The sequence below is a fragment of the Nannospalax galili genome, unplaced genomic scaffold (assembly GCF_000622305.1).
Source record: "Nannospalax galili isolate Female #2095 unplaced genomic scaffold, S.galili_v1.0 scaffold388, whole genome shotgun sequence".
Classification (NCBI taxonomy): domain Eukaryota; kingdom Metazoa; phylum Chordata; class Mammalia; order Rodentia; family Spalacidae; genus Nannospalax; species Nannospalax galili.
The window spans coordinates 1,719,578-1,739,134 of record NW_008360304.1 but is presented as its reverse complement, the minus strand read 5'-3'; the positions used below and the strand labels follow the sequence as shown (position 1 = coordinate 1,739,134).

The following is a 19,557-nucleotide window of genomic DNA, read 5'->3' as shown; positions in this document are numbered from 1 at the left end:
CTAGCTCCTGTCACCACCATGACCTTTCCCTTCCAACTTCATGAACTCTTTTTTAAACCCATGGCATCCATTTAGTGCTACCAGTATGTGCTTGGGTGTAGAACCACCCACTGGAGCATGGGAAAACTATTAGGAGCAGCATCCCTGAAGAAAACTAATTGTCTCTCCCTCAGCAGCTATCCGTTGCCAATAGCTCTTCAGCATGGGGTGGGGCTTCATGAGCTCCTCCTGTATCCATACTGGAATTTTTAGTAGCTTGTGCAGGTCTTGTGCATGTAATTACAGCTACTGTGCCACAGCCTATCAAGTCCAAAAAAAACTGTTATACAGCAAGTCTCCATTACCTCTGTTTTTACAGTCTTTCTGCCTCTTCTGTGGTGAAACTATGTTTTTAATCTTTTTTTTTTTTTGAGACAGGGTCTCACTGTGTAGCCTTGGATGGCCTAGAGCTACGTACATAGACCAGGCTGGCTTTGATTTTATCTTTAAATTTTTTAAATTACATTGATTGGTTGATTGATTGATTGATTGATTGATTGATTTGTGTGTGTGTGTGTGTGTGTGTGAGAGAGAGAGAGAGAGAGAGAGAGAGAGAGAGAGAGAGAGAGAGAGAGAGAGAGAGAGAGAGAGAGAGAGAGAGAGAGAGAGAGAGAGAGAGAGAGAGAGAGAGAGAGAGAGAGAGAGAATGCATGCTACAACATGTGTGTGGAGGTCAGAGGACAGCTTTCCAGTTCTCCCCTTTTACCATCTAGGTCCTGGGGATTGAACTCAGGTCCTTAGGCTTGGTAGCAAGCCTTTCTTTACCTGTTGAACCATCTCACTGGCCCTATGTTTTTATCTTATCTGCCTGTTAAACTGTATAGTACACTATAAACCTCCTGAGATCTGATTTACTAAAGAATAGTTCCAGGGCTGGAGAGATGGCTCAGCAGTTAAGAGTACTGGTTTTTCTTCCAGAGGATCTGCATTCCAATCTCAGTACCCGCATGGTGCCTAACAACCGTCTGTTACTCCAGTTCCAGGGGATCTGACATCCTCTCCTGTTCTCTTTGGGCATTGCAGGACATGGGTGCACTTGCATACATGTAGGCAACATACTCATACACATAAAATAAAATATTTTTTAAAAAGAAAAGTTCCTTAGGTAAGAATACTACCCAGGGCTGGAGAGATAACTTAGCAGGGGAGGGTATACACATACACACAGAGAAATAAATAAATGAATAAATAAATAAATAAATATTTTTATAAAATAGTACCACCTAGCACTGAGCTATTCTTGACTACTTAGTGAGTTCAAAGCTAGCCTAGGCTACATGAAACTCTCTATCTCAATATATCAGCTGGGTGTAGTAGTGCAGGCCTTTGATTCCAGTACCTAGAAGACAGAATCAGGCAGATGTCTGTGAATTGAGGGCCATCCTGGCCTACATAACATGTTCTAAGCCTGTCAGGGCTACATAGAGAGATTCTGTCTAAAAAAAAAAATCAAAATTAAGTTACTTAATCCTTTCAATCCTTTGAATAATGTAACCTCAAAAGCCACCAAACTTACATGTGCTGCTACTGTTACAGCACTTAAATGCAGCTCTTTTGGTGGAAAAGCTCACACCATGTGCTTTCTCTTACTCTCTCTGTGCTCTTGGGTTGTTTATTTATTTATTTGCCTATTTATTCTGTTTTTGAAAGGATCTCATGTAGCCCAGGCTAACCTAGAACTTTATATTTAGCTGAGATTGACTTTGAATTCCTGATCCTCCTACCTCTATTTCCCAAGTGCTGGGATTATAGGCATGCACCCCCATGCCTAGCTAACAGCACATTTTTTGTTCCTTTTATTTTATGTCCACGTATATGTGTGTGGGCATACATGACACTGAGCACATGTGGGTATTAGAAGAAACAAAAGGAGTTGGTTCTCTCATTCCACTATGTGGCTTCTAGGGATTGGACTCAGATTGTCAGGCTTGGCAGTAGCAGGCACCTTTATCTGCTAAGCCATCTCGCCAGCCCTAATGTAGCATTATTAATAACAAAATTACAAGAGTTGGAATTATTGAAAACAGACATCGGCATTAAGTTCAGTTCCATTGGCATGATGGCATAGAATCTATTTGAGCCTACTGTGGTGGCTCATGCCTGAAATTCCAGCACTGGGAAGGCTGAGGCACAAGAATCATCACTGAGTTTGAGGTGGGGAATTGGGGAGATAGTGTAGTGGGTAAAAGCACTTGCCATGCAAATCTGACAATCTGAGTTTGGATCCTCAGAACCCATGTTAAAAAAAAAGGCCAGACATAGCAGTGTCTGTAATCCCAGCATACCCCTACAGGGAACTGGGAGGTGGTGGAGATGGGAGAATCTCCACACACTGGAGGACCAGCCAGCCTGGATAACACATTGTCAGAGACCTGTCTCAAGCAAGGTGGAAAGGTAAGAACCAGTTCTTAGACCTCCATACACCCACACTTTGGCATGCCTGCGCGCGTGCGCACACACACACACACACGCACACGCACACGCACACGCACATGCACACACACACACACAAAAATACACATACACATGCACTTACATCACATGGTGGGGGGGGAGAGATAGAGATAGAGAGGTAGAGACAGACAGACAGACAGACAGACAGACAGAGACACAGAGAGAAAGAGAACACTATTTTAATCTTTTTTCCCTTGCTGCTTAAACACAGATGATTCACAAGCTGGCAGCTCGAGCAATGATCAGAGATTACGAAGAGGGCATTCTCCATAACAATGAAACCAACCACGAGGTTTGTTCTTTTCTAAGGAAGAACCATTATGCATTGTTCTATATCATTCTTAAATTGATGCACCCATAGGAACATAAAGTGAAGATAGTGGATAAAGATGTGGTGTGAGAGGCATTTATCACCATACCCCATGAGAAATAATCTGGAGGAGAGCTCAGAGGATCCTCATGGAGTACCTAGAATAGTCATCTCAAATCTGTATTTTAACTCTGCAGCCTAGGAGCAGGATGGTGAGTAAGGTGCCTAAGGACATGAGGTAGAGCCATCTCCCCATCTCCCTGCCTCAAACTCATGCTGATTCTCCTGCCTTAGCCTTCCCAGTACTGGGATTACACCACAGCAGTTTCAAATAGATTCTGTACCACATGCCAGTGAAACTGAGCTTAAATGTTACCTTGCTTGCTGTACAGATGGGGGCTCTAGTAGGGGGTCCCTCTCAGCCAGACACTATGACAGTTGGGCTGTGATCTTAAATGAAGTTCCAGCATTGGTGTTCAATGGCATCCCAAAAGAAGATGCCAGTGTACCATGCAGGGTCTGCTGGCAGTCACAGCAGGTGGCACATGACCCTATGCTTAACCTACTTGTGACCACTTGAATTAGCTGCCTTTGTGTTGTTTCCTTTGACTTAAGGCCCTTTTTATCTCCGAGGAAAGCTGACTAGTTGTGCCTTGAATAATCCTAAACAAGTGCCTCTTCAATTCTTCAACTTTACAGTAGGAGCATAGACTGTGAGAAAATGAGGATGCTTATGGCATGTGGGAGTTCTTTGTAAGTGGCAGAGAATGGCATAAATGTGAATTCTATGATTTAGCTAAACCAGTCGATCCCATGTCACAGGGAATGTTGAGTCACCTATCTAAAACCCTTAGGAGCTCTGACTTAATGCCTAATTTGAAGTGGTAATTGTAAGATGATTTTCTTGAGGCTAGAGATAAAGCTTAGTTGGTAGAGTGCTTACCTAGCATGTGCAAGGCTCTGGGTTCAGTACCTAGTCCCACATAAACCATGGTGATACAAGCCTCTAATCCCAGCACTTGGGAAGTGGAGACAGGAAGATCAGGAGTTCAAGGTCATTACCAGCTACTTAGGTGGGCTGGGTTCCAGGCCAGCCTGGGATACGTGAGACCCTGTCTTGAAAGAAGTGAATGAAGGAATGAATGAATTAAATTACTTATTTGTCACAGAAAAATATTTATGATTATTTTATACCCTTTTAATGGGTTGTATATACCTCAGCAAAAATAAAGTAACATGTGGTTTCATCTGTTTTATTCTATCCTAGATGAAGAAAAACATCATGAAATCTATGATTATTAAACTGAGTAAAGAAAATTCTCTTATAACACAATTTACAAGCTTTGTGGCTATTGAGAAAAGGGTATGTATTATTATTAATTTAAGATTAAACTTTTATTTATATTTACATATTAAGAAAGTCACTGTGGGGCTAGAGAGGTGGCTCAGTGATTAAGAGCACTTGCTGCTCTTACAGAGGACCAAAGTTCAGGTGGGTCACAACTAACTGTTAAGTTCCGTCATGATCTGATGCCCTCTCTTGGCCTCTACAGGCACCCATACACATATGGTCTACACCCACACAGATAAGCACATGTACACATAAATAAAAATAATAACAATAATAAAAAGGAATGTGACTATTGCCAGAACTGATGGTACACACTTGTAATCCAGTACTTGGGAGGTGGGGCAGGAAAATCAGAAATTCATGGCCAGCCTGGGAGACCCTGTTTCAAAATAAGAAAAAGAGAAAAACAAAGTCACTATTTAGCTGGGCATGGTGGCACATGCCTTTAATCCTGGCACTTGGGAGGCAGAAGCAGGAAGATGTTGAGTATGAGTTCAGCCTGGGCTACCCAGGGAAATCCTTTGTAAAAAAAAAAAAAACAAAAACAACAACAGTCAGGAGTGATGGTGCATGACTATAAGCCCATCATTTGGGGGTGGAGGCAAGAGGATTGCCACAATTCAAAGCCAGCTTGGTCTACATAATGAGTTCTAGGCCAGCCATGGTTACACAGGGAGACTGTATCTCAAGAAATAAAAACCCAGGAGATCACTGTTCAACAACAGTACCCACCTCAGGGCTATGAAGGGCAAGGATAGAGGCCGGGAGCCAGGGTCTCCTGTCTAGGAGGGGCATCCATGTTACCACATATGATGGTCTCTCTAAATGAGTTGTGTGTATTAGCATTTTGGTTAGTTACAGGTGCATTTTTAAGACATCTATTTGGGGCTGAGATGTGATACCACACTGTGTTTAATCCCCAAAACACATACATAACACAGAAAAAACATACTACTGTTTTTTTCTCTTTGCTTATTTGTTTATTTTTTGAAATAGGGTCTTTCTATGTAGCCCAGGCTGTCCTCAGACTCAGGAGTCCTCCTGTCTCTGCCTCCTGAGTGCTGGGGTTGTAGGCATGCATGACCATTCCTAGCTCATCATTTATTAATCTAAGACACTCAGAAAGTAGAAAAAAAATACTTGAGTCTCCCTTACCAATCAGAAGCCCCTTTTCCTTCATAAATCTATGAGAAAAATGTGTCTGAAACCCTTAGAGCAGCAGCTAGCAGTCAGTGAACACTCCCTAGAAGTGGAGTCCCACCCCGAGCCTGCCTGCCTGCACCTTCTTTCTCTTACATTGTGGGGGCCAGGGACACATGATCTAACCATACACCCAAATATTCCAAACCCAGCATCCACAAGGCTCTAGATGTGTGAATTATTTAATTTGATTGTGTTTTAAATTATTTAATTTGTGTTTTAATTTTTTAACCCATTGTGATTTAATATAGGACAGTAATGAGAGACCTTTTATTAATATTCCAAATATTTCGGAACTTATTGCCAAAGAAGATGTAGACTTTCTTCCATACATGAGTTGGCAGGAGGTGCGACCAGAGGCCAGCACAGCACAGGTAAGTGTAACTTCCAGATGTAGCCATTGCTATACGATGGGGAAATGTTCTGAGAAGTATGTCATTAGAGAAATCATGGCTATCTGAACATCCTAGAGTGAATTCACACAGATCCAGTGGTCCAGGGCCGTCACTGGATGTGGCTGCTCCCATGGAGCAAGACATACTGTTTGACAGCAAACTTTTTTTTTTTTTTGAGACAGGGTCTCCTTGTAGCCCTGGCTGCCCTGGAACTCACTATATAGACCAGGTTGGCCTCAAACTCACACAGATCTACCTGTCTCTGCCTTCCAAGTGCTGGGATTAAAGGTATGTGCCACTAAACTCTACAGTAAACATTTTTAAATTAAATAAATAGAAGGAATGCACTCTACAAACAACGGTTTTTATAGAACTTGGGAGCTGGGTGTGATGGTACACAGAGTTCAAGGTTGTCTTCAACTACATAGCAAATTCTAGGCCAGATTGGGATACATGAGACCCTATCTCAAGAAAATAGAAAAGGAAATAAAAAAGAAACCAGGAAGTGTAACTTTCACCTATCGTGCATAAGGCCCTGAGTTCCATCTCCAGCATGGTTAGTTAATAGCACAGGAGCTAGGGAGATGGCTTGGTGGGTTAAGGCAGCACTTGCCTCCAAGTCGGATGACCTGAGCTAGATCCCCAGGACCCACATGGTGAAGAAGATAACTGACTTCCACAAACTCGTTGTCTTTGGACCTCTATACATGCACCACCCGTCATGCACACGCCTTTAATCCCAGCACTAGGGAGGCAGAGGCAGGCGGATCTCTGTGAGTTTAAGTCCAGCCTGGTCCACATAGTGAGTTCTGGGACAGCTGGGACTACAGGGAGACCCTGTCTCAAAAAGACCAAAAATAAAAATAATGATAGCATAGTAAATATATAAAATTGTAATATAGTCATTTATTAAGGATTAGATACTCTGCATAGCTGTGTGTGTTATTTTATATAGCTGATAATGCAGTAGGTTTGTTGACACCAGCATCCCCACAAACTCATTAATCCTTGGAACAAGGACATGGAGATGGCTACACTGTCACTAGACACTAGGGAGAGGTTTTGCCCTACTTGAATCTGTGGTAACACTGTTGTCCATAAAATACACTGCACATAAACTGAATTATCACAGGGCTGCACATTGATGCTGTACTTTCATGTTGTCATGATGGTGAGGGAAATTTGGTAAAGTAACATCCCTCTTACTCATGTATGTAGAAAGTGTTGCCTTTCTGAGGATGGAAAATATTCATACAGTTATGAAAGTGCTATGGTAGTACTGAGACGCTTACCATATAAAAATTTAACTGTAAAATACAAAAGAGAATGACAGTGATTATTCTTCATTCATGGACAGACTATCAAAAAGGAAGCTCAAGTCATTAGGAAAAACAATTTGTTTTGAGACAGGGTCTCATTTATCCCAGGCTGACCTCAAACTCTTCTATGTAGATGAAGAGGATGTGGGGCTGGAGAGATGGCTCAGTGGGGTTTGATTCCCAAAACTCACATGGTCGCTAGGCATTGCATGACATAGGTGTACTTATATACACGCAGGCAATACAGCATACAAATAAAATAAAAATAATAAATTTAAAAAAGAAGAGGATATAAATGTATTTGCTTATTAGCTCACTTCCTTATTTTTGCTGTTATTTATTTTATATATTTCCTTTTTGTGGTGCTTAGGTTTGAACCTAGTACCTGCTAGGCAAGTGCTGTTCTGCTTCTAGAAACTATGAACTATATTCATCTCTGGGGAGGGCAACTAGGTGGTGCAACTAGGTTAAGTGGGGTGGAGGGGTGTTGAGAGACACTTGCTTTGTTATAACCTTTTTTGTATATTTTAAATTTTGTGCCATAGACAGAGATTGAGTGTTCAAGACTAAAGCAAGATGACACCACTGATGGCAACAGACTGTTACAGGTACACCACCAAACAGAGTTACAAATGAGGAATTTTCAAGGAGAGCAGATAATTTGCTTTCCAGTTTGCCATTTGTAATTATTTATTTATTTTAATCTTTTTACATTTTTATTTTCTCTGTGTGTGTGCATGCACATGTGTACATGTGCGAGGGTATACATGTGGACGTCAGAGAAAAACTTGGGGGAGTCAGTTCTCTCCTTCCATCATGTGGTTCCCAGGGATCGAACTAAGGGCAGCAGACATGGCAGCAAGGCCTTTCCCCACTGAGACATCTGGACAGCCCACATATATAGACAATATGCTATGTTATAAATATATTTAACATGTTAAAAGATTTCTCTTTTTACATTTATTAACTTTGTGAGGGTGTGTGTATGTGTGCAAGCATGTGCCAGGATGCACATGTAGAAGTCAGAGAACAACTTTCAGAAGTCAGTTCCCTCTTTCCACCATGAGGGTTCTAGGGATTCCTCTCAAGTTATCAGCCTTTATGGTAAGCATTTTTACCCACTGAGCCATCTTGCTATATATATTTTTCCCCTAAGAGGTCAGTTTTCTTTTTTACATTTATTTATTTTTATTTTATGTGTTCGTTTCACCTGTGCGTATACAATGCACCACATGCATGCAGTGCCCAAGGAGGCCAGAAGAGGGTATTAAATCCTCTGGAACTGGAGTTATATGTAGTTGTGAGCCATGGTGTGGGTGCTGAGAACTGAACCCAGGTCTTCTGCAAGAGCAGCAACTGCTTTTAAATGTTGAACCATCTCTCCAGCTCCCCCCCCCATTTTATATATTTGAAAAAATATTATTTTTATTTTATGTGTATGAGTGTACTCTCTACGTGTGTGTAAGTGCACCTGTGTCATGCAATGCCCATGGAGGTTAGAAGAGGGCATCAGATCCCCCGGAACTGGAGTTAGGGTGGTTGTTAGCTGCCATGTGGGTGCTGGGAATTGAACCTGGGTCCTCTGCAAGATCAGCCAGTGCTCTTAGCCACTGAGCCATCTCTCCAGCTCCTCCACTTTCATAGTTTTAAGATAGGCTTTTGCACCTGGTGTGGTAGCACATGCCTTTAGTCCCAGCACTCGGGAGGCAGAGGCAGGTGGATCTCTATGAGCTCAAGGCCAGCCTGGTCTATATAGCAAGTTCCAGGTCAGCTGGGGTCACAGGGAGACCCTGTCTCAAAAAGACCAAAAAAAAAAAAAAGATAAGATTTTGAATGTAGCCTAGGCTGACCTCAAAATCCTCATCCTCCTGCCTCAACCCCATGAGTGCTGGGATCCCAGGCATGTACCATTGGCTGTCATCTATATTTTCATTTTGTTTATTATCTTTTGGTCATGATGATTTTTTTAGAAGTAGTTTATTTATTACTACTTTTTGTGTATGAGTGTATTACCTGCATGTATGTAAATGCATCCATGTTGTGCAGTGCCCTCAGAAGTCAGAAGAGGGGTCGGATCCCCTGGAACTGGAGTTATGGATGGTTGTTAGCTGCCAGGTGGGTGCTGGGATTCGAACTAGGGTCCTCTGCAAGAGCAGTCAGTGCTCTTAATCACTGAGCCATCTCTGCAGCTCCCCCATGCAGTGTTTTTGTTGTTGTTGTTGTTTGTGATCCTTGAAACTTAGCCTCCCAAGCAGCTGGCACAAATTACTTGACACTTTTTTTTTTTTTTTTTGGTATTTTTGACACGGTCTCCCTGTAGCCCCAGCTGACCTGAAACTATGTAGACCAGGCTGGCCTCGAACTCACAGAGCTCTACCTGCCTCTGCCTCATAAGTGCTAGAATTAAAGGTGTGCAGCACTATGCCCAGCTGTATGTCATATTTTTTTAAAAAAAAAACCTTTTAATTTTCATTTTATGTATATGAGTGTTTTGCCTGTGTGTATTTAAGTGTACCTATTTGTGCAATGTCCATGGAGACCAGAAAAGGGTGTCAGATATCCTGGAACTGGAGTTACAGCTGCCATGTAGGTGGTGGGAAATGAACCCTGGTCCTTTGTAAGAGCAGCTGGTGCTCTTAATTTCTGAACCATCTCTCTAGCCCTTGTCCCTTCCTTTAATTAATTAATTTTATTTATATGTGTCTGTATGTGTGTCTGGGGGCGTGCCCATGGTGGCCAGAAGAGGGTTCCAGGATCCTCTGGAGCTGGAGTTATAGGTGATCCTGAGCCACTCAACAATGGGGTTCTGGAAACCTTACTTGAATCCTCTGAAAGAACAGCAAGTGATTTTAGCCAGGGAGCCATCTCTCCAGCCCATCTGTCACATTTTTTCAGTCTTTGAGTTTCTTGCTTTGTGTGTGTGTGTGTGTGTGTGTGTGTGTGTGTGTGTGTGTATGTGTGTTATTTTAGAATATCTTTTATTGGCTGGGCATGGTGGTGCACACTTTTAATCCCAGTACTGGGAGGCAGAGGCAGGTGGATCTTTGAGAGTTCAAGGCCAGCCTGGTCTACATAGCGAGTTCCAGGCCAGCTGGGGCTACAGAGAGATCATGTCTCAAAAAAACCAAAAGAAAAAAAGTAAGGGGCTGAAGAGATGGCTTAGCAATTAAGAGCACCAGCTGCTCTTCCAGAGGATCCAGGTTCAGTTTCCAGCACTCACATGGCAACTAACACTCATCTGTAACTCTAGTTCCAGGGAATCCAGTGCCCTCTTCTGGCTCCCTCAGGCTTTGCCCGACACTGATAACAGTTATATACATGCAAGCAAAACATTCATACACATAAAAATAAAAATAAATAATTTATTAAAAAGTAAATATGACTGGGCGTGGTGGTGCACGCCTTTAATCCCAGCACTTGGGAAACAGAGGCAGGAGGATCTCTGTGAGTTCAAGGCCAGCCTGGTCTACATAGTGAGTTCCAGGACAGCTGGGGCTACAGGGAGACCCTGTCTAAAAAGACCCCCCCCAAAAAAAAAGTAAATAAATTTAGGCTTGGAGGTTTAGAGCAGTGGTAGAGCATTCAATTCAAGATAAGTAGATTAACAGATAAGCATTATAATTCTTTACTACACTTTTTTTTTTTTCTTTTTTGGCAAGGGAGCATGTGTAGAGTCTGAGGTTTTTTAGGTGTCCCAGGGATCAAACTCAGGTCCTCAGGCTTGGCAGCAAGCATCGTTAGTGGCTGAGCCATCTCATTGGGCCACACATTTTTAGCTTTTTTTTTCTTTTTGTGGTGCTGGTAAATGAACTCAAAGTCTCATATGCTGCTAGGGAAACACCCAATACTGATTTTTATCCCCAGCCTTCTTTTTACTTGTTATTTTGAAGCAGTGTCTCACTAAGTTGCCCTGGCTGGCCTTGAACTTTGGATCCTTCTGCCTGAGGCTCACAAGGAGATGGGATTGCAAGCCAGTCCTATATCCTTGCCCTGGTTGGTGATCCTGATTTTAGCATGAGCAATTAGATAATGTCCTAAACACCAACTACTGGGAAGAATGTTTCCTTGCCTGTTTTGGTCTATCTTGTTTCTTTATATATACAATATTGCCTTCTGGGCAGTCTTTTTCAGTCCCCTTTGAAGAGAATGTGGACCGGCCTCAGCTACATTTGGCTAGAAAAAAGTTTAAAAGGTTATCTGCTTCTGCCTCCCAAGCGCTAAGATTAAAGCTGGAAGTTGCTGGAGATTCTGACCTTGTTGCAGTAGCATCACCACAAGCAACAGCCCAAGCTCTTAGAGCCCCTACGTTATGTGAAGATGTGAAAAAGCCGTTGAGTATGAGCCTGATGGATTCATCCAAAGAAGCGGGATTTCAAAGACTGTTCAAGGCATCCATGCCACAAAATATGCCTGTCTCCACATTTTCTTTTGCCACTGAAGTCACAACTCCATTTCCTTTCCCTGCTCCCTACAGTACCCCCTCTGCTTTCCTCTCTTCTGATGGTGGCATCCCCCGAACTCCTCTCTGTCCTCTCTCCAGTGCGGGTCTTCCTCCTCCTCTTCTCGGTGGTGCCAGTCTTCTTCCTACTCTTCCTCTCCCCCGTGATGCCGGTCTTCCTCCTCCTCCTCCTCTTCTCGGTGGTGCCGGTCCTCCTCCTCCTCCTCTTTTCGGTGGTGCCGGTCTTCCTCCTCCTCGTCTCCCCCGTGGTGCCGGTCTTCCTCCTCCTCCTCTTCCCGGTGGTGCCGATCTTCCTCCTCCTCTTCCTGGTAGTACATGTCTTCCTCCTCCTCCTCCTCTCTCCGGCAGCACCCGTCCTCCTCCTTCTCCTCCTCCTCCTCTTCCTCTTAGAGAAGTCAGCCCACCTAAATCTGACCAAAGCCCTGAGCCTGGCAGTGGGATTAACATCTTCTACGACTCAGAGTCTCCTCCCAAACGGCCTCCCTTGGACTTGTCCTTGGGGCTCATGGGTAGTACTTTTTCAGGTAGAGGCTTTAGCTCAGAGGAGTTTGGTCAACGCGAAGTTTCTCTAGTCCATGATAGCTGCTACTTCTCTGCTAAAATCTCTGGGCCGGATGCGCCTTCGAGTTCATCTCTTTTTTCTCGTTCTAGGTTAGCTCTGCCATCTCGCTGTGGGTCAGCTTTTCTATCCCCTCGTAGGTCACCTCTTTATCCTCCTATGTCTCCTCTTCTTGCTGAAAACTTTGTCGCCTCTCACATTCCCCCAAGTCCCAATTATGGCACTGCAGAAACCCCAACAGGTTCACCAGAACAGGCTTATTTACCATCATCACCTAGTTATAACGGAGCTTCGCAATCAGACTCCATTCAAGAAGACTCGGAAGAAGTTGGCGAATATTCTTTTGAAATAGAAAGTGATGGAGCAGCAAAAAATTTGGCATTTAAGTTCTTTAAACCGATCCGGGAATGCTGTGTAACAAGTGACCTATTCTCCTTCGATGATGAAGATGATGCAGTCTATGAAGATAGCTGGAGGAATCTTGAAGCATGGGCTGCACTCTTCAGTCTACAAACTGAGGTACTTATCTTATTTCTGCTTAAGTCTGTGGTTAGTGCTCCTCAAAGTAGTTGGCCAGAGAACTGATTATTGCCAGCCTGTAGTGAAGTTCATGTGCCAGCAAGAAATATTATTCAATGAAGGGTCAGTTGAACAGAACTGTACATGGTTTGCCATTCATTATTAGGCCATAGTCTCATGCTAGTAACTGTTAATATTCCTCGGTTGAAAATTACCATCCCTGAAGAAGTCATGGGTAAGACCTTAATTTCCTAAATTAAGGTCTAAGTGAATTATAGTTTATAGATGTTTCTTGGGTTGGAGAGACGTCTCCATGGATAAGAGTCCTCTTACCAAGGACTGGAGTTCAGTTCCCAGCACAATTGTCAGGTGACCCACACCTTACTATAACTTCAGTTCCAGGGGATCTGATGCCCTTTTCTGAACTTTTCTGGTACCCACATGTACATACATATACACAGACAGAAACACACACAGAAATAAATGATAAATTAAATCTTAAAAAAAGAAATTTCCTGGGTCTGGAGCTATGGCTCCATGGTTAAGAGCACTGGCTGCTTCTGCAGAAGACCTCGATTCAGTTCTCAGCACCCACATGACAACTAACAACCCTCTTCTGACCTCTGAAGGCACTGCATGATATGGGTACACTTACATCCATGCAGGCAATACACTTATATACATAAAATAACAAAATATTAAAAAGTAAGTTTCTGTTGTTAAGTAAACATAGGTGCTATGAGTATTCTAAGTATTTTAATGCAGGGTCTTCTGAATACATGTGATTAACATGTAATATTGTGGAGGAGCACAGCACTCGCACTCTGTTGGTTAACTGGTCAGCATTCTGTATGTGGGAATGACTTCTGGGAATGCCTTCTGTTCCAAATGGGAATTTTACCTAACCTTGTAACCAAAGTTAATTTTATGTTTTGAGATCTTTTAGCACAGATCTATTCTTTCTGTGCCTTTCTTCTGTGGAATCAGCTTATTTAAATTTAGCCAGCCTTCAGGAAAACAATGTAAATAATCTTATGTGGTTGTTGTTTGTTTGTTTGTTTGTTTGTTTTGATCTTTTTGAGACAGGGTCTCCCTGTAGCCCCAACTATCCTGGAACTCACTATGTAGACCAGGCTGGCCTCTAACTCATAAAGATCCACCTACCTCAGCCTCCCAAGTGCTGGGATTAAAGGTGTGTGCCACCACACCTGGCTTGGGCTCTTCTTTTAATCAACTTTTATAAGCTAACCTAATCAAATAGCTTTAATCTTAGATATGTTCCTGTCCTAATTTTTCTCTCCTTTGCTGTAACAAAATACCAACTTGGGGAGGAAAGGGTTTATTGAGCTTACATCTCCCAGGTCATAGTTCATCAGGGAGCCCAAGGTAGGGAACTCAGGACAAGAACCTGGAGGCAGGAGCTGGAGCACAGGCCATGGAGGAGTGCTGCTTACTGGCTTGCTTCCCTGGCCCATGTTCAACCTGCTTTCTTCTACAACACAGGCCCACCTGCCCAGGGGTGGCACCACCCACAGTGGGCTGGGCCCTCTGTGGGTGGCCACAGGCCAGTCCAATGAAGGCAATTCCCCAATTGGAATTGAGGAATTATCCTCAATTTATGTTATAAACAACAGGTAGGATAAGATTGATAACATCTGTTTGTGGTTGTGTGTGCTGTTCTGGGTCAGTAGAGGGTCAGAAAGAGAAAATTCTTCCCTGATAAGACAAAGTTCCTCATTCATGTTGGGTGCACTATTTAAATAAATATAGAGGGACACGAATGGTGGCACACACCATTAATCCCAGTGCAGTACCAGGCTCCAGGTCAGCCACAGTTACATAGTGAGACCCTGTCTCTAAATAAATAGTGGGGCTAGAGTTATGCCTCAGGAATTAAGAGCACTGGCTGCTTTTGCAGAGGACCTGGGTTCAATTCCCGACACCCACATGGCAGCTAACAACTGTTGGTAACTCCAGTTCCAATTAATCCAGTTCCCTCTTCTGACCACCATGGGCAATGCACGGCATGAGTGAACCTACATACATGATACATTCATACACATAAAATAAAAATAATAAAAAAGAATTAAAAAGAAATACAAACACAGAGAAAGTCCTTTGTTCAGAAGAACAGCTCTGACAGAAATCAAAAGGTACAAGTTCTGAGAACAAATGGACTAACTCTTTGATTCACTGACTCAAAGGGTCAGACTGTCCAGGTACTGCTGGATTGTGGTATCTCTGACACACCTGGAAGTTTGGCTTCTACACTGGTACTGAGATCCAGTTCCCATATGCAATTATTTGTTTTGGTGGGAAACCATTTAGTAAAGTGGAAAGAAGTTGATTAGTATAAGAGGAAGTCCTAGCCACACCACTTTGTGCTTGGAGGAAAACAAGAGGTGAGCTTGATATCACAGAGACCTGCCTGCCTCTGCCTCCTAAGTGCTGGGATTAAAGGCATGCACCATCATGCCTGGCTATTTTATTTTTATTTTTGTTTTAAGAGAGGGTGTGGTTGTCCTAGAACTTGCTATGTGGACCAGGCTGGCCTTGAATTCACAGAGATCTGCCTGTCTCTATCTCCAGAGTGCTGGGAATAAAGGTGTGTGCCACCACACCCAGCCATAGAGTTTTGGTGGGGTTTTTAAATTTTTAAATTTTTATTTTATGGGGCCAGGCATGGTGGCACATGCCTTTAATCCCAGCACATGGGAGGCAGAGGCAGGTGGATCTCTGTGATTGAGGCCAGCCTGGTCTAGTGGGTTCCAGGCCAGCTGGGGCTACAGGGAGACAGTCTCAAGAAGACCAAACATTTTTATTTTATGAATTGTGTGTGTGTGTGTGTGTGTGTGTGTGTGTGTGTATGTAGGTGTCTGCATAAGTTTATGTGCATTGTGTGGATGCTGTGCCTGTAAAGGCCAGAGGGTGTAGGATCCCCTGAAACTGGAGTTATAAGCAGTGTAAACTGCCTGATATAGGTGCTGGGAATTGAACCCAGGTCCTCTGTGAGAGCAGTAAGCTCCCTTAACCACTGAGCCAACTCTATAGTCCTGTGTGAGGCCTGTGCTGGCTACTCATCTTCCCAGATGCCAACAAAGTTTCTCCTCCTGTAGGTCTTGTCTGTGTACTTCCCATGGGGAGATGGGGAAAGGTCACTCTTTCCTTGGTGTCTTGAAGATAAAGATTCCACCAAGCAGCTAGGTGTGGTGGCTCATGCTTTTAATCCCAGGATTTGGGAGGCAGAGGCAGGTGGAGCTCTGTGAGTTTGAGGCCAGCCTGGTCTATCTAGTGAGTTCTAGGCTAGCTAGGGCTACAGGAGACCCTGTCTCAAAAAAAAAAAAAAAAGAATATCTTTTATTCACTCTTTGACAATTTCATGCATATAAACTATGCATCTTGATCATATACATCCCCAATTCTGCCCTTCTGCTCCTCACCAGGAACCATCAACTCCTCCTTTCTACTCCCCTCCAGCAGCCCCTAACACATCACCTTCCCTATTTGTGTCCTCTCCTTTTTTCAAAAAGATTTTATTTATTGATCTTATTATTTTAAATTATGTGTCTGTGTACGAGTATGTGCACATGAATGCAGATGCTTTCAGAGGCCAGAGGTGTTAGATGCCCCTGGAGTTGGAGTTATAAGTAGTTGTGAGCTACCCAACATAGGTGCTAGGAATTGAACTCAGGTCCTCTGCAAGAGCAGTACTTGCTCTTAACCATTGAGTCCTCTCTCCAGCTGGAGAATTTTTCTTCTCGGTTTTTCTTTTTCTTTCTTTTATGTTTTTTGTTTTCCAGACAAAATCTCACTATGTAACACTGGAACTGGCCTGCAACACTGTCCTGGAACTCACTATATAGACTAGGCTGGCCTCTCCTTTTTTTCTTGTTAATAACCTAGAGTCCACTTAGTACTGCTCATTGGAATGTTGACTGATCTTGTTGATCTGATTATATTTGTTTTCTTCATTTCATAGGATGGTTTTTGGAAACTTACACCAGAACTAGGACTTATATTAAAAGTTAATGTAGATGTTCTACACAATTTTCTTGAAGAAAAGGGCATTCGATCTCTAGGTAAGTCATAGTTTCTCAACTAATTAGGTTACTATTTTCCTTCATTTTTCAGTCATTTATAGGCATGCTCTTAATTGTAATAAGGTATTTTGTAAACTAGTACATTCATTTAATAATTTTTCAAGGTACATGTGAATAAGATTTGTTAACCATTAAAAGAGACATGAGGTTGGTCTCCAGTAGTAGCTTTACCACTCATGAGGTATTGGTGGGCAAGTTTATTAGAATGTGAAACACTAACTACTACAGAAGAACAACCCCAAAGCTGGGAGCAGTAGTGTACACCTCTAAACCTGCACTTGGGAGGCCAAGGAAGGAGGATTACGAGTTTGAGGCCAGTCTGGGCTACATGACTAGATCCTGCCAATAATAAGAATAAGAATACCTACAATTTCAATATCCTCAGTGATTACTTCTTGGCCATAGCACATGCAGCTACTGGTCAACAGAGACATCCTGTTCCACACAGTGATATATTTTGAGACCTTAGCACATTCTACATTGTGGCTCTTCCATCTGTAACATGTGGTTTCACATTAGGGAAATACAAATCAAAGCTGCATTGAGATTCCATCTCACTCCATCAAGAAAACAAACAACAACCACTGGTGAGGAAGGAACTACCATATGATCCAGCCATATCACTCCTGGGCATATACTGGGGGGAAGCTAAGTCAGCATAGAATAGAGATACTTGCAGATCCATGTTTATTGTGGCACAGTTCATAACAGCCAAGATATGAAACCAATCTAAGTGCCCATAAACAGATAAACAGAGGAGGCTTACCATGAATTTGAAGCCAGCTCGGGCTATAGAGTGAGATCCTGTCTCAAAGCAAAAATGAAATTATGTCATTTGCCAGAAAATGGATGGAAGTGAAGATGATGGTGTCAACCAAAACAAGCCAGACTCTAAACAATAAATATTGCATATCTTTTTTCATGTGCAGAATCTAGACACACTCGCACACACATGTGCACATACACACAGAGTATCTGAAAGGAGAAGAAAGGCTATTTTGGTGGGGGGTTGAAAGGACCTGGTGGTGGGGAAGGACAAGAGAGATGGTAATGGGTGGAAGAATGTGAAATCTAATGATATACATGTGTGAAAGTGAATGAAGCCCATTACCTTGTATGCTAACTTTAAACCAAAAAAAAAAAAAAAAGAATAGGGACTAGGGATATAGCTCAGTGGTAGATTGCTTGCTTAGCATGCACAGTCTTAGGGTTCAATACCTAGCACCACAGGTTATAATGATAATAATGATGATAATAATAATAATTTTGTTGTTCATTTATTATTGTGGTGTGAATGATATGTGTGTGGCAGTGCTTATGAAGGTCAGAGGACAGTTTTGTAGAGTTGGTTCTCTCCTTTCACCTTTACATTGGTTCTGGGGATCAAACTCAGGTCATCAGGCTTGTGTAGCAAGTGCCTTTAACCTGCTGAGCCATCTCACTGGCCTTGATGATTTTTTTTTTTTTGAGACAGGGTCTCCCTGTAGCCACAGCTGTCTCGGAATGTGCTGTGTAGACCAGGCTAGCCTCTAACTCAAAGAGATGTGCCTGCCTCTGCCTCCCAAGTGCTGGGATTAAAGGTGTGAGCCACTACACCTGGCCTCCTTGATGATTTTTTTTAATGTGGCTTTAAAATTAACCTCAGCCCTTGAATACTCCAAATCAAGGATCTTGCTGCTCTCTTGCAATGAATCTCATCTGTAATATGATTTTGCTTTTGAATAAAGTCCTTGTTATTTTTCTAAATAAGTGAATTACTTCATTAATTTAATTAACCCAGTAAGTCTAGGGATACACTAAGTGGTAGTATATATGCACGCTTAAGGCTCTGAGTTCAGTATCCAGGACTGAAAAGAAAATAAAAAACAATTAGGGCTGGGCGTGGTGGCACACACCTTTAATCCCAGCACTCAGGAGGCAGAGGCAGGCGGATCTCTGAGTTCAAGGCCAGCCTGGTCTACATAATGAGTTCCAGGACAGCTGGGGCTACAGGGAGACCCTGTCTCAAAAAGACCAAAAAAAAATCAATTAAAAAAATTGAAAGAAAAGAAGAGTAAACTAGTGAAAAGGAAGAAGAAGATTGACTCTGGCATCAGCCACCTGGCAGACAGGAAAAAGGAAGAAAATGTGACGGGAAGAAGTCCCATAGCCCTCTCCAAGCACAAAGGCCTGGGAAATGCACTTTCTTGCTTTGACGTCAGCAATACAACTTTAGTGAGGATACAGCCAGTCCTGTACTATACAGTGGTTCAACGTCTGAATCTCAGGAAGATAGATGAAGATGTTCTGGGTATCCAAGAATCTTCCAACCAGCAAATGGTTGAGGGGATCACATATTAGCCCTGAATATGCTTCTTTCTTTGTTTATTTGTTTGTTTAAATTTTTGTTTATTTATTTTTATTATTTTATTTTTTAATTTTTTGGTCTTTTTGAGACAGGGTCTCCCTGTAGCCCTGGTTGGACTGGAACTCACTATGTAGACCAGGCTGGCTTTGAACTCACAGAGATCTGCCTGCTTCTGCCTCCTGAGTGTTGGGATTAAAGGCATGCACCACCATGCCCAGCAAGAGCACAGCCTTTCTAAAGAACATTTGGAAATATTTACCAATTATTTATTTAGAGATAGTGTCTTGCTGTGTTACCCAGGCTGGCTTTGAACTTCACTCAGGCAGTCTTCCTGCCTAAGCATCTGATATAGCTCAGATTATAGACACATCCAGTGGCACCCAGTTCTTTTTTTTAAGTGCTAGGAATTGAACCCAAGGTATCACACATGCCAAATAAATAATCTGGGATTAAACTGCATCCTCAGCTTTTTTTTTTCTTCAGACAGGGTCAATGTAGCTCAGGC

The 19,557-nt window shown here is 42.6% G+C and overlaps 1 protein-coding gene across 1 annotated transcript in view; it reads left to right on the top strand.

The window, feature by feature from the left end:
* Window positions 1–2,352: 2,352 nt before the first annotated feature.
* LOC108490262 (protein mono-ADP-ribosyltransferase PARP4-like) overlaps window positions 2,353–19,557 on the top strand; it is a 31,697-nt gene continuing 14,492 nt past the window's right edge. The window contains exons 1-7 of the mRNA XM_017795908.2: window positions 2,353–2,433; window positions 2,705–2,785; window positions 4,071–4,166; window positions 5,606–5,728; window positions 7,614–7,676; window positions 11,190–12,605; window positions 16,585–16,684. Coding sequence (XP_017651397.2) covers window positions 2,353–2,433; window positions 2,705–2,785; window positions 4,071–4,166; window positions 5,606–5,728; window positions 7,614–7,676; window positions 11,190–12,605; window positions 16,585–16,684 — 1,960 coding nt within the window. The remainder of the gene's footprint in view (window positions 2,434–2,704; window positions 2,786–4,070; window positions 4,167–5,605; window positions 5,729–7,613; window positions 7,677–11,189; window positions 12,606–16,584; window positions 16,685–19,557) is intronic.